This window comes from Vigna radiata, unplaced genomic scaffold, assembly GCF_000741045.1.
Source record: "Vigna radiata var. radiata cultivar VC1973A unplaced genomic scaffold, Vradiata_ver6 scaffold_329, whole genome shotgun sequence".
Taxonomy (NCBI): Eukaryota; Viridiplantae; Streptophyta; class Magnoliopsida; order Fabales; family Fabaceae; genus Vigna; species Vigna radiata.
This window is the reverse complement of record NW_014544176.1, coordinates 288,896-301,458: the sequence shown is the minus strand read 5'-3', so window position 1 is coordinate 301,458 and position 12,563 is coordinate 288,896. Positions and strand designations below refer to the sequence as shown.

Genomic DNA, 12,563 nt, shown 5'->3' with positions numbered 1-12,563 from the left:
GGCCTCCTCTAGCCACCTTCCTCCAAGAGTTGGCCCAACCTCTCTTAGAGAACCACCAAACACACCTTCCATCACCATACAATTCATCAAAACCATGAGCTATCAACTCCTTTCACCACCACCAAATTCTGCAATCTTCATCCATGAACTTATGGCTTGATTTGCTTCTAGATTTAGCTTGTCCTAGCTAGAGCTTTGCCATCATTTGGTATCAAGAGCCTTGGTTCTTCAAAGAGCTAAGTTTCTTGGTTTTGATCCTTTGTTATTTCCTTGTTGTTTATTGTTTTCCTTACTTGTCTTGTTGTGTTTTCTTTTTCCATCTATCATTTTGTTTTTCTGGCAGTAAACTGGGACAATTTTGAAACTTAAACTGCACCTATCCCAGTTGTCCAAAAACTTCGTAAAAATACTCAAAAGAAAGCCCTGTGAGTCTAGTTTCAAACAAAAAAAAATCAATTCATTTGGACTTCTTTTGAGAAAGTTATGAGTAAAACACTGAGTAAAGGTCAATGCTGCCAGAATGTTGTCATTAGCGTTTTCCAAGTTATCTTTTGTTAGTTTTGGTTACTGTTTTGTGCCTTTTCTTTTTTGAGTCATTCCTTACTGTTTTGTTGGGTCTTTTATTGATTTATATTTGGTGCATTTCATTGATTGAGTCATTTTAAGTTTTTAATCCATCCATGTTTGTCTAGAGTCATGTGTAGTTCTTTTCTTGTCAATTTTCTCTAGTAACTTTGAAAAATCATCAAAATATATATATATATATATATATAACTTAGTTTGTAAAACTGCACCATATACAACCATTTGAGGGTCTTATCTTTGATGTTTTGGGTTCATACTTGCCATTAGATCATTGGCAAGCTCTTAAAAAAAATAAATAAATTTCTCTATTGACTTTGTTTTAGTTTTCAACTCCATTTTGATTCTAGTAAGATTTTCTTCTATTTTTGTTTCTTGTCTTTGTGGCTTTTAAAACCCATATATCACCTTTGTTCCATGTGTGTGGTGGTTTTATTTTCCACCTTAAAAGAGTGGAAAAAGAAGTGCCAAAAGCTTTTAAGCAAAAGGCCTCAAAAGAGTACCGAAAGAGAGCCTAAAAAGTGCTGAAAAATATTGTGTGCTTAGACCACTACCATTGTTTTTGTGCAATCTATTTTGGAACGTGTTTTGCTCACTGTTCTATGTATTTAACTTCACTTTCCAGTGGCTAAAAGTCTTGGCTATGATGCTAAAAGAGTGGCCTTAGTGCCCCATTTGCTCAAAGTTGCCAAAAGACAAGAACCACCCACTTTTCTTCTAGTAGTTTTTTGTTTTGTGAATCTATTCTAGCACCTTTCAGTAGGATTTCTTTTGAGTGCTAACCTTTCTTTCTTAACCTTTAATTTCTTGCTTGTCTTCTTGGCTTTCTTAGTTTTGTCATAATTAAATTCCTTTTGCAAAGCCTTTCTTGATTTTGGACCTTTTTATTGCTTTTATCCCTTGTTTCTTCTTGCACAATTTCGGCTTTGGTTACTTTGTGTGGTGTAGGTTCTCTTTGTGAGGTGATCCAATATCTTAGAGGTAGCATTCTAGGTGGTGGAGACCCAAAGGAAGCTTGAAGTCTAGAGTGGTAGCCAAAAGAAAAGAGAGAAACACCTTGGGAGGTAGCTTTGATTTGGTTGTAATTTTTGGCTTTGTAATCTTTCTTCTTTTTTTTCTTCTCTTGTAACTCATGGCCTTGTTAGGTGTATTGGGGGAGTCTTTGGTGCTTAATCCCATCTCCTAACAAGAACCTTTATTTCTTAGTAAATTTCGTTTTTAGTTGGTTGGTTGGAGGAACCAAAGTTCTTCTAACTTAATCATTAGGCCGCATAGCTAGTTTATTTGCTTTCTTTAATTGTGATAGCTTAGTGTGTGTCAACTTTAATTTCAACTTTAGTTCCCTTTGAGAAATTTGGTTCAAGAGTGCCTAAGGTAAACTTTGGCTAGGAAAGGCTTGGTATTTAAGCAATCCATTATGATTCACCTCCCTTTCCTGGAAGTGAACTTGGGTGTCTTTTGCCTCCTTAAGTCTCTTAAGGAACTTTCTTTGAAATTCAAGTATTTTGTTTGTTGCATTTCATCTTTTTGAAAACCTTTAAGGATGTCTAAGACTAATTCCTTTGAAATTGGAAGTGACTCTAGTGAGGATGTAAAACCCACTTTGAAAAATTTAGCAAAAGAGTTAAAGTCACTTAAAATTTGGCAAAGGCAAGAAACTCTTCTTAAAGAAAAAGAAAGAATTGAAAGAGAAGAGTATCTTGCTAAGTTGGAAGAAGAACTTAGAGTCCTTAATGAGAAACAACAAAAAGCCCAAGAGGAAATAAAGAGAAGTAGGAGTCATACAAGGAGGAGTTCTAAAACTCCAACTCAACTCACACACTATGAGGTAGATAGTAGGCTTGCAAACCAATACTATCAACCTTACCCACATAGAATTCATGATAGAGAGCACACTCCAAGAGAGGTTAGAGTAGACCTCCCCCATTTCCATGGTAAAGAACATGTTGAGGCATACTTAGATTGGGAGATGAAAGTTGAACAACTCTTTGAGTGTCATCAAGTGAGTGAGGAGAGAAAGGTCACATTGGCCACCTTGAGTTTCCAAGGGAATGCCATGTATTGGTGGACCTCCCTTGTGAGAGAGAGAAGACTCTCTAATTTTCCCCAAGTCACCTATTGGAATGACTTGAAAAGTGCCATGAGAAGAAGGCACATTCCCTCATACTATCATAGGGAGCTAATGGACAAACTCCAAAGGCTCCAACAAAGAGACATGAGTATAGAGAGTTATAGGCAAAAGATGGAGCTCTACATGTTGAGGGCGAGAATTAGGGAGGAAGAAGAGACCACCATCTCTAGGTTTCTAAGTGGTCTTAATCTTGAGATTAGGGATAGAGTGGAATTTTTGCCCTACCAAGACTTAAATGACTTGGTACAAATTTGCATTAAGGTAGAGCAACAACTCTTAAGAAAAGGTTTGAAAGCTTTCCACTCTAACTCTAGTGTTAAGAAAGACTACAAAAGGAAGGGTAAGCAAGTGGTAGAAGAAGAACCCTTTAGAAATCTAGGGAAGGAGAAGAGAGAAGAGAAAGAAAAAGAGAGGCCAAGGGTGGGAACATCATATCACACTCACACTAGTGAAATTAAGTGTTTCAAGTGTCTTGGTAGAGGTCACATTGAATCACAATGCCCCACCAAAAAGACCATGATCTTAAAGGGTATTGATTTATATAGTAGCCAAGATGAGGAAAGTGAGAGTGAGAGTGAGAGAAAAGGTGCAAAGAAAGAAGAAGAAATCCCAAGTGAGGATGCCCATCCTCTTGAGGGAGAACTTCTTATGATAAGAAGGGTTCTCCATAATCAACCTAGTTCACAAGAGCACACACAAAAAGATAACATCTTCCACACTAGATGTAAAATCTTAGACCAAACATGTTCCCTAATTATGCATAGTGGCTCATGTTCAAATTGTTGTAGCACTAGGTTGGTTAAAAAGCTTGGATTAGCTACTTTTCCTCATCCTCAATCTTATAAACTTCAATGGATCAATGAGGACAAGGAATTGGAAGTTAATCAACAAGTGATGGTCAAGCTATCCATAGGGAATTATGAAGATAATGTGCTATGTGATATAGTACCTATGGATGCTTGCCACATTTTATTGGGAAGGCCTTGGCTTTTTGATAGAGAATCTCTACATAATGGCCACACCAATAAAATAACCATCACTCACAATAAAAAGAAGTTTGTACTTCATCCTCTCACACCTTCTCAAGTGGAAGAGGATCAAGCACAAATGACAAAGAAAATAGAAAAAGAAAGAGAAGTAGAAGAAGGTAAAAAGAAAATAAAAGACACCTTTTGTTCTAAGTGTCAAAGCATTATGCACAAGTCTCATGAATGCCCCAATAAGAAAATTATGATGTTAAGGGCAAAAAGCTTGAGTAAAAGTATAAAGGTCTCCTTGCCATCTTCCTCTAAAAGCATGGCAAGAAAAGACCCAAAGCATCATTGTGTGGAAAACAAAATTTTCAAGAAAAACGCTCCTACTTTCCAAGACCTTAATCATTCACTTGATTTAAGGTGTATCATTATTGGGAGCTACATCCTTCACATATTCACTATTATAACACTTTTTCTAACTTGTGTTATAAAATGGGTATTTGACCCTGGTGGAAAACTAAGGTAGAATTGAAGATTATGAAGAAAAGGAAGTTGCCTTTAGCCCATGTTGAAGATTTGAGGGCAAATCCTTTTCAAGAGGGAGGGAATGATGGCATACCCCTTGCCATGACCTAGCACATTCATGAAGATTTGGAGACATCTATGGAAGATGGACCCATACTCTTTCTCTTAGGCCATCTAAAGCCATCATGAAGATTTAGTAGAGTTAGAATAATTTTNGGCCTTGTATTTTGGGCCAAGTAGTCTAGATTTTATTTGGGTCACCCCTTCCATACACTTCATTTTCGCTGCCAACACCTCCAAATTCCAGATCTACATCTGCACACCAGCAACCGGTACTGTTCCATTGGATTGCAACCGCTGTCATGCTTCTTCTCACCTCCAGTCTCACGGATCTGCAAGATTACATCAAGCCTTGATGTATCAAGGCTTCCCATTGGTGAGTTTTCCTCCTAGTTAGTGGCCATGTGTCACTCTAGAAATGGAGAGTTTTTCCATAGGTAGTGGCCACATGTCACTCTCTCATTTGAGAGGATTTTGGCCACTTGTCTTTCTCTTATTGGAGAGGATTTCTCCTTGCTCTCCAAGACAACCAAGGTGGCTCTTTTAGGTTAAAGTTTCAGCCCATTTTTGAGACACCTTAGCCTAAAAATAGAAATGTTCTCCATCATGTAATCACCTTTGATTTAGAGTAAAGTTATGCTGTCATTTTTGTGCCATACTACTCTTTTAAGGTCACCCTAGGTTAGAGCAACCCAAGTGGCCTCCTCTAGCCACCTTCCTCCAAGAGTTGGCCCAACCTCTCTTAGAGAACCACCAAACACACCTTCCATCATCATACAACTCATCAAAACCATGAGCTATCAACACCTTTCACCACCACCAAATTCCGCAATCTTCATCCATGAACTTATGGCTTGATTTGCTTCAAGGTTTGGCTTGTCCTAGCTAGAGCTTTGCCATCACTGTTTCAGCAAAAAGAACAATCAAATTTTCCACCTTTGCCCTTTCTTTTTTTCATCTTAGCAAAAATTATAATATATTTACTTTTCTTTAATTCTAAATTTTAAAAAAATCCAATTCAAACATGTTTTCTTTGACACGTGTATAAAAAATGCAATGTCATCAGGCCATATCACCCACTAATTGATGAAATTGACGAAAAGGACTTATTTGTATCAAATTAACAAAAATAAGGACCTAATTGAGATGCCAAAAAAACAAGGGACCTATTTAAAATTTTGGACGAAAATAGGGACGTATTGAGACATTAAACCTTAAAAGTACGGAAAAGTACCTTCATAGACACAGACTCAACACAAGTACATCTCAAATATCTATAGCCAAAACCTATATCATGTCATCTTGAATCACTTGGTGGTAAATGGTTGAAACTAATGTATAACCTTGCCTAAGGCCAAAAAATATATGAGAATAAAGCAAATACAAAGCAAAACATATAATTGGAATAAAATCTAAGGCCAGAGTGTTAGGGGATCATCAATGTACAACTTGTAGTCAACATAAACATCAACACAAACCTCCTTTTATCCACTAGGAGCACCTGCAAACAAAGATTGTTGTAGTTTACTTTCTCATATTCAAAGGCTTTATTCCCCTTAAGTATAACACACATCAATTCAATTGAACTTATCAATCTTAATTATGTGTCTACTGATATTGATTTTAAATTAAAATAATCTATCTCAGCACTGCACAAAAGATTGGACTAGTGGGTCTGGGACTACGTATTTTTAATTTTAAAAAAATACTAAAATAAATTGAGAAACTAAAATTGTATATACCAGGAAACAGAGGAAAAAATGTAATTAAACCAAATTATTTAAAGTCATCTTATATTTTTACAACAGTTTCCAATATATGTGATATTTTCTGGCCAAGCACTGGCCCCGGAATCCACATCATTCTTTCTAAGTGTGGCGAAAATAAAATTACAAACAAACCTTGTAACATAAAAAAGGTGCCCAAATTAGTGCAGATAAAAGAGTTCATTGGTCTTTTTTTGCTGTCAATCAAAATGTTCTTGTACATGCTGTTCTTGTTGTTGAAGGCTGACCAATTTGTAGTATGCTCCATCTGTGATTTCTACAAGTCTTGCATGAATCCCTCGCTGAATTATCTTTCCATCCTCTAAAACTGCTATTTGATCTGCATTTTTTATTGTGGATAGCCTATGTGCCACTATAACTGTTGTTCTGTTCTGCATCAATTTGTCCAGAGCTTGTTGCACCACACGCTCTGACTCCAAATCCAGTGCACTGGTGGCTTCATCAAGCAGCAAAATTTCAGGGTTTTTCAAAACAGCCCTTGCAATAGCTACCCTTTGCTTCTGGCCACCAGACAGTTGAACTCCTCTCTCACCTACTTTGGTGGAGTAGCCCTCAGGAAGAGCGCTGATAAAGCTATGAGCATTGGCAAGTTTAGCTGCTTCAATCACTTCAGCTTCTGAAGCTCCTTCCTTTCCATAAAGAATGTTTTCATATATTGATGTTGCAAAAAGAGCAGGTTCTTGTTGCACTAGACCAATATGTTTCCTAAGGGATTTCAAGTTGAGTTTCTTGATGTCTTTTCCTGTAAGAATTGGATGAATCACATTTAGACATTGAGATTACATAATGGAATGAGATTGAGTGGCTAAAGCAAAGTTGTTCAAACATCTTACCATCAATCATCACCTTCCCAGATGTTGGATCGTAAAATCTGAGTATAAGGGAGATTACTGAACTTTTACCGCATCCACTATGCCCCACAAGGGCAATATTTTTTCCTGCAGGCACTATGAGATTGAAATCATTGAAAATAACTACGTCTGGCCTTGAAGGATAGTTGAAACGGATTCTTTTTAACTCAATTGTTCCTTCCACTGTCTTCAACTCTTCTCCAACATCACCTAATATTCCTGTCTTTCTATCCATCACTTCGAAGATGGATGCAACCATTTGATTTCCTTTCAAAAGATCAGGTGCCAGTGCTAAAGTCTCCCCCATAGCTAGTGCTGTTACAATCAAAACCATGAACGACTTCATAATTGATTTGAAGCTAGAAAGCTCTTTCTCCATCAACACAGATCCATACCTGCAAAAGGTATACAGGTCTCACTCTCAGCACAAGGACAATCCTGCAGTCTTGTAACTCATTAATATAATTATGTAAGTTAAAGTTTGTTTAGTTTTTGGTTCCCAACTATGAGTAACACATATATTATTAGACCAAAACTGAAGCAAGAGAACGTACCACAATGCAAGGCCATAAGATGAGAAAATAAAGAACTGGGAAATGCCATAGAATATGCCAGCAATTTGACCTCTATTGAATGAACGCTTTGAAGGCTCCACAAGCTCATTAGCATAAAGGTCAAGGACCTTTTGTTCAGCACAAAATGCAGCCACAGTGCGGATATTACTCACAGCCTCCCCAGCCAACATGTTGGCTTTTAGATATGCTTTGCTCAAGTTGCCACCAAAGCCTTGCATGAATAGTTTCTGAAATTTTGGCAACCAGTTGTTAAAAAACACAAATAAATGTACTAACTTGGTAGTGTAGAAATATGGAGCTAGAGGAAACCTCGCTAATGTGACCACTAATGATCAAAGGGTACGTGGCTAGTACAACAAGCGTGATCCTCCAGTTCAACATGAAGGCAATAATAAATGCAGCAACAACCAGACCAACATTTTGCAGAAGAATTGTCGAACGATCAACAATTATAGTTCTTAAAAATGTTGCATCGGTCTCTAAACGTGATGAAAGCATAGAACTTGTGTTGTTTATGTCATCAAACCAACTAATTTCACTCTTTAAAATAGCTGCACCCGGATATATAAGTGAAGTTAGTAAAAGAAAGTTCATCACACACCATAACCTATAATAGCTATATTTTTGTTTAGCTGTTCTTATTTTAGAATCAGTAGAACAAGTGTGAACCCTTAAAAAGTAAATGCATATTAATAACAAATTTTTTTTATTTTTTTTACATTCAGTGTAAAGATTTTTACTGTCAACTAGTAAAAATGACCAACACTTGACTTTTAACAATCACTGTTATTTCAAATAGGAAGATTTAAAGGAAACATTTCTTAGGAAGACAAGAACAAAAATGGAAGGGCGAGTCATAAACTCAATCAGAATATCACAATTACCGGAAAACATTTTTTCTCTTGCACGAAGGGTAAGTCGTTCCCCCATGATTCCAAAGGAAAGATGTTCAATGGCATGGGCAGTGATGGTCAAAACTGCTGCCCCACAGAAGAGAAATGCAATTTTTTTCACTTCATGACGTGTTGTGTCCCAATCCATGTAATAAGATATAAGAGCATGAGAGATTCCAAGAGCAAAGAGTGGCATTTGTGCTCCAGCAATAAATGCACCCAAGGTTCCAAAAACAGCATACGGCCAATCAGGAGCAATCATGGAATATAGTCTTTTAACTGAGACATGCCTTGAACTTCCAACACTTTCTACTCCATCACCGAAAGCCCGGCTAGTAGATTCTTTGTCCGAGCGAAAACTACCACGAAAGCTTGTTGTGCGGGATGACGACTCTCCTAGGCGCCTTACGTTACAATCAGAGTAAACATAAACATAAGGAACATGCTAATGGTATGTTGTTCTAGTGGAACATAGGTATAAAGGTGACAGAAACAAGTTTAAAGTAAAAGTTTAACAGAATCATTTGCAGCAACTTTCTCCAATAGATGAATGCCAATGCCATAAATTGGTAAGATTAAGTTATCTGTAATAAGTACCTTGATGACCCTCCCAAGTAAGGATCCACAGAAAGGTGGCCTTGAGAAAAGGCTGTTTCTTGGATTTGAACAAGAGATGCATATACATTATTTGGGTTGGAAATGAGTTCTTCGTGATTGCCAATTTCCACCACCTTCCCTTCCTCAATAACAACAATCATATCTGCATTCCTAATGGTAGAAAGTCTGTGTGCAACTATCACGGTTGTTCTACCAACCATGACACGATCAAGTGCCTCTTGTACACTTTTCTCAGACTCTGCGTCCAGAGCACTGGTTGCTTCATCTAATAAAAGGATTGATGGATTCTTAACTATGGCACGAGATATTGCAATCCTTTGTTTCTGTCCCCCGGATAATTGTATCCCTCTCTCACCAACCTGCAAAAGAAATTGAATATCATACTAAACAATATTCTTAAAGCGGGAAAAGAAAATTCTTTATGCAGAGACAATGAAAAAAAAAATTTATAGAAACATGCTGAAATTTATTTATTTTATGTTAAAATGCTAAAGGTGGACTCTTACTTGAGTATCTAATCCATCAGGAAGATTGTTAATGAAAGACTGAGCATCAGAGAGCATCACAACTTGATTTATTTCTTCAAGAGTGGCATCATCTTTTCCGTACAGTATGTTCTCCCTGATGCTTGTAGCAAAAAGTGCAGGCTCTTGATTAACCAGCCCAATCTGTTGTCTAAGCCATTTGAGATCAAGTTCCCTGATGGTGTTCCCATCTAATAGTATTTCACCAGAAAGTGGTTCATAGAAGCGCTCAATCAATGAGATAACTGTGCTTTTTCCAGAACCACTTCCTCCCACAAGAGCTAAAATTTTCCCTGGAGGAATCTCAAGACAAAAGTTGTTGAAGATAACCACATCAGGACGAGATGGATAACTAAAACAGACATCCTTAAATTGGATGTGACCTTCCAATTTGCTTAACTTTTGACCATTTCCTGAGCTGACTTTGCTCATGGTGTCCCTCTCTATCATCTCAAAAATGGGATAAGCTGATGCCTTTGCCCTGATAAATGCAGAAATATCTGGTGCTGCCTGACCAAGTGACCTGAGGTTCAAAACATCATACATCATATACTTTTGAAACACTATCTCAACCAGTAAAATAAAGTACATAGAAGTTGTTAATTAGTAGGATGTTCCTAACAAAAGGTTACTTACAGGCCAGAAATGACTACATTGAGCATTGTAGTGAAAGCATCGCCACCATTGGCGATATTCTTGTGAACAACTATGCTATTGAACCAAACAAGGAGAGCCCATGAAAGGAAAAGAACACAATGCATGGAGCCTAATCCCAGACCCTTAGCTAAACCTGCTTTTCGACCATGTTTATATGTGTTCATCAGAGCTGCTTTGTACGATCTCAATGCTCTTTCTTCCCCTGCAAATGCTTGTACCGTTCTCACATTGCCTATCACCTTAAATCCACAGAGTATATCATCGTCATCATTTGGAGGACAATTTTTTAAAACTAAATTTTCCAAATGCTACATATTTTACAATTTACGAACAAGGATATACTTGTGCTTCTAGCATAATTTGTTATATTGTATTTTAATACATCTTTTTAAAATGAAATGATTTTTACTGAAAATGTGAAATATAATATCATAGCCGTTTTAAACAAGGAAGTGGAAAGACTGAATTAAAAAATTACAATTTGAGAAACAATTTCTAAGAAGTAGATGATTTCTATGAAGAGAGTCATCATCTAATTTGACTACACATATTACAAGTGAATGGTTCTTTATCTTATTTCGCCGCACGTAAATGATCGCTCTTTCCTTATTCTGGTTAGAAATAATTTAAGAACGAGTCTACGTCCTATATTGATAAAAATAACAAAATTAAATATTATATAAAAAATATTCATATATAGAAATGACAATTAAATATTATAAAAAAATTCATAAAAGTATTGTTTTAAAATTTTAGATTGAAAGTGATTTCAATTTAATATCACATTTGTGAAATCCTGAAAATGAGTCAGCAATTTTGTGGACANTTGGCTGCAAAGGAGAGGAGGAATATTGGAAACTTAAAACCCATTTATAATTGAAAAATAAAATCTGAAATTTTGGCACTTGTTTATTCCTGAAACAGCCAACATTTCTTACGCTTCCTCTTACATTCTCAACTCCTCCACTCTNATCAACTCTCTTTGCAAAATCTTCAAATTCCCTACACTAACCCATTTAAAAATTTCTACTATGTAGTGACCTAAATCATTTGAAGTCCAGGATTCCAGAGCTGCACACGTTTTCTTCCAATTCGGAAAAAAAAGGGGTAAGCTATTTTTCCCTCTTCTTCTTCATTCTAAGTTTCGAAACATGCAATNTATGGGTTGCATGTGTTCTAGACATATACACTCTTTAGTTTCTAGATAAATTTCAACTCTGAAAACTTTTCTGATCACAATTCGGTGATCCATAGGTTTGGGGAAAAGTTCTGTGGGCGTAAGACATTTAGAGCAAAAANGTGGTACNAGGCTGTGAAAAGCTTTCAGGTAAGGGAAGCTGGAATTGTTTGTTTAGTATTGTAGAATTACTGTAATTGTATTATGAAGAGTGATTTTGATTTGAATGCATGTATGAAAANCGTGTATGTTGTTGTGTGATTGTTGCATGAAGCCGAAAATACTTAAGCTTAATGTGTGTTTATATTCTGTGAACCAAGTGATCTGAAGAATTATTAGTGNTGAAGGTTTGTGAATGTATACATGTTGCGAATTCAATTGCTTAAGAGTAGTAATTCAGTTTTTGTAGATTGTGGGAAAGTGACTAAGTAAATTGCATTGTTTAAGTCAAATTATGGAACTTAAGTAGTGAGTTTTTGAGTTAGTGGTCTAGACTTAATTTGAACCTTTAAGGTAGCTCAAATAGGTTAGTTAAAACTTGTAGGCAGCACCAAAAGAGCTTAAGACAGATTGNTGGACAAACATATTAGACTATTTTAGAATTTAGACCAAATTGATGGAACTTGGGTAGTGAAATTGAGAACTACATATTAGACACTGGTTTAGGATATAGGAAACACTTATATAGGTCAATTATGACTTATAAGAGGCATCAAAACAGTCTGAAATGGTTTCTAAACAGTATGATCCAATTTGAGTCCCTAAGTGAATCTATATGGAGTTTTTGATCTTAAATCCTTGCATATTTATTAGAGTTTAGTGTTAAAATCATGTGTGAGACTTCAAACAAGTTAGATTCAACTTGTATTTCGAGTTAGGAGTGTCCAAAGTTCACCAAATGGCCTAAAACAGATTTGGAGGGTGTGAGTTCTNCAAAATCTGCATAAAATCTGCAGAATTCACGCTCGGGCGCCCCTCACGGGCGCTCGGGCGCCATTTTCTGTTGTCATGTCTGTTTTTGATAGTTTGTGGGGTTCCGGACGTCCGTTTTGGACGTTCTCTAGGTCGTTCTGGGGGTTTTTGACCCTTCCGGAGCCAATGGTGTGGGTTTCCAAGCTATTTGAATTACCTAAGTATTGGTAATTTAAGATTACAAAGATATTTGTATTAATAAGTGATGTTTTTCTGAAAATATGTAATTCTTGTCTC

The 12,563-nt window shown here is 36.6% G+C and overlaps 1 protein-coding gene across 1 annotated transcript in view; it reads right to left on the bottom strand.

The window, feature by feature from the left end:
- Positions 1–6,119: 6,119 nt before the first annotated feature.
- Positions 6,120–12,563, bottom strand: part of LOC106755510 (ABC transporter B family member 2-like) — a 14,448-nt gene continuing 8,004 nt past the window's right edge. Inside the window, exons 5-12 of the mRNA XM_022778324.1 lie at positions 10,157–10,416; positions 9,503–10,043; positions 8,976–9,355; positions 8,370–8,782; positions 7,795–8,036; positions 7,465–7,712; positions 6,893–7,305; positions 6,120–6,801 (exon numbers count right to left, since the gene is read on the bottom strand). Of these exons, the coding sequence (XP_022634045.1) occupies positions 6,239–6,801; positions 6,893–7,305; positions 7,465–7,712; positions 7,795–8,036; positions 8,370–8,782; positions 8,976–9,355; positions 9,503–10,043; positions 10,157–10,416 (3,060 nt within the window). The 3' untranslated portion in view covers positions 6,120–6,238. The remainder of the gene's footprint in view (positions 6,802–6,892; positions 7,306–7,464; positions 7,713–7,794; positions 8,037–8,369; positions 8,783–8,975; positions 9,356–9,502; positions 10,044–10,156; positions 10,417–12,563) is intronic.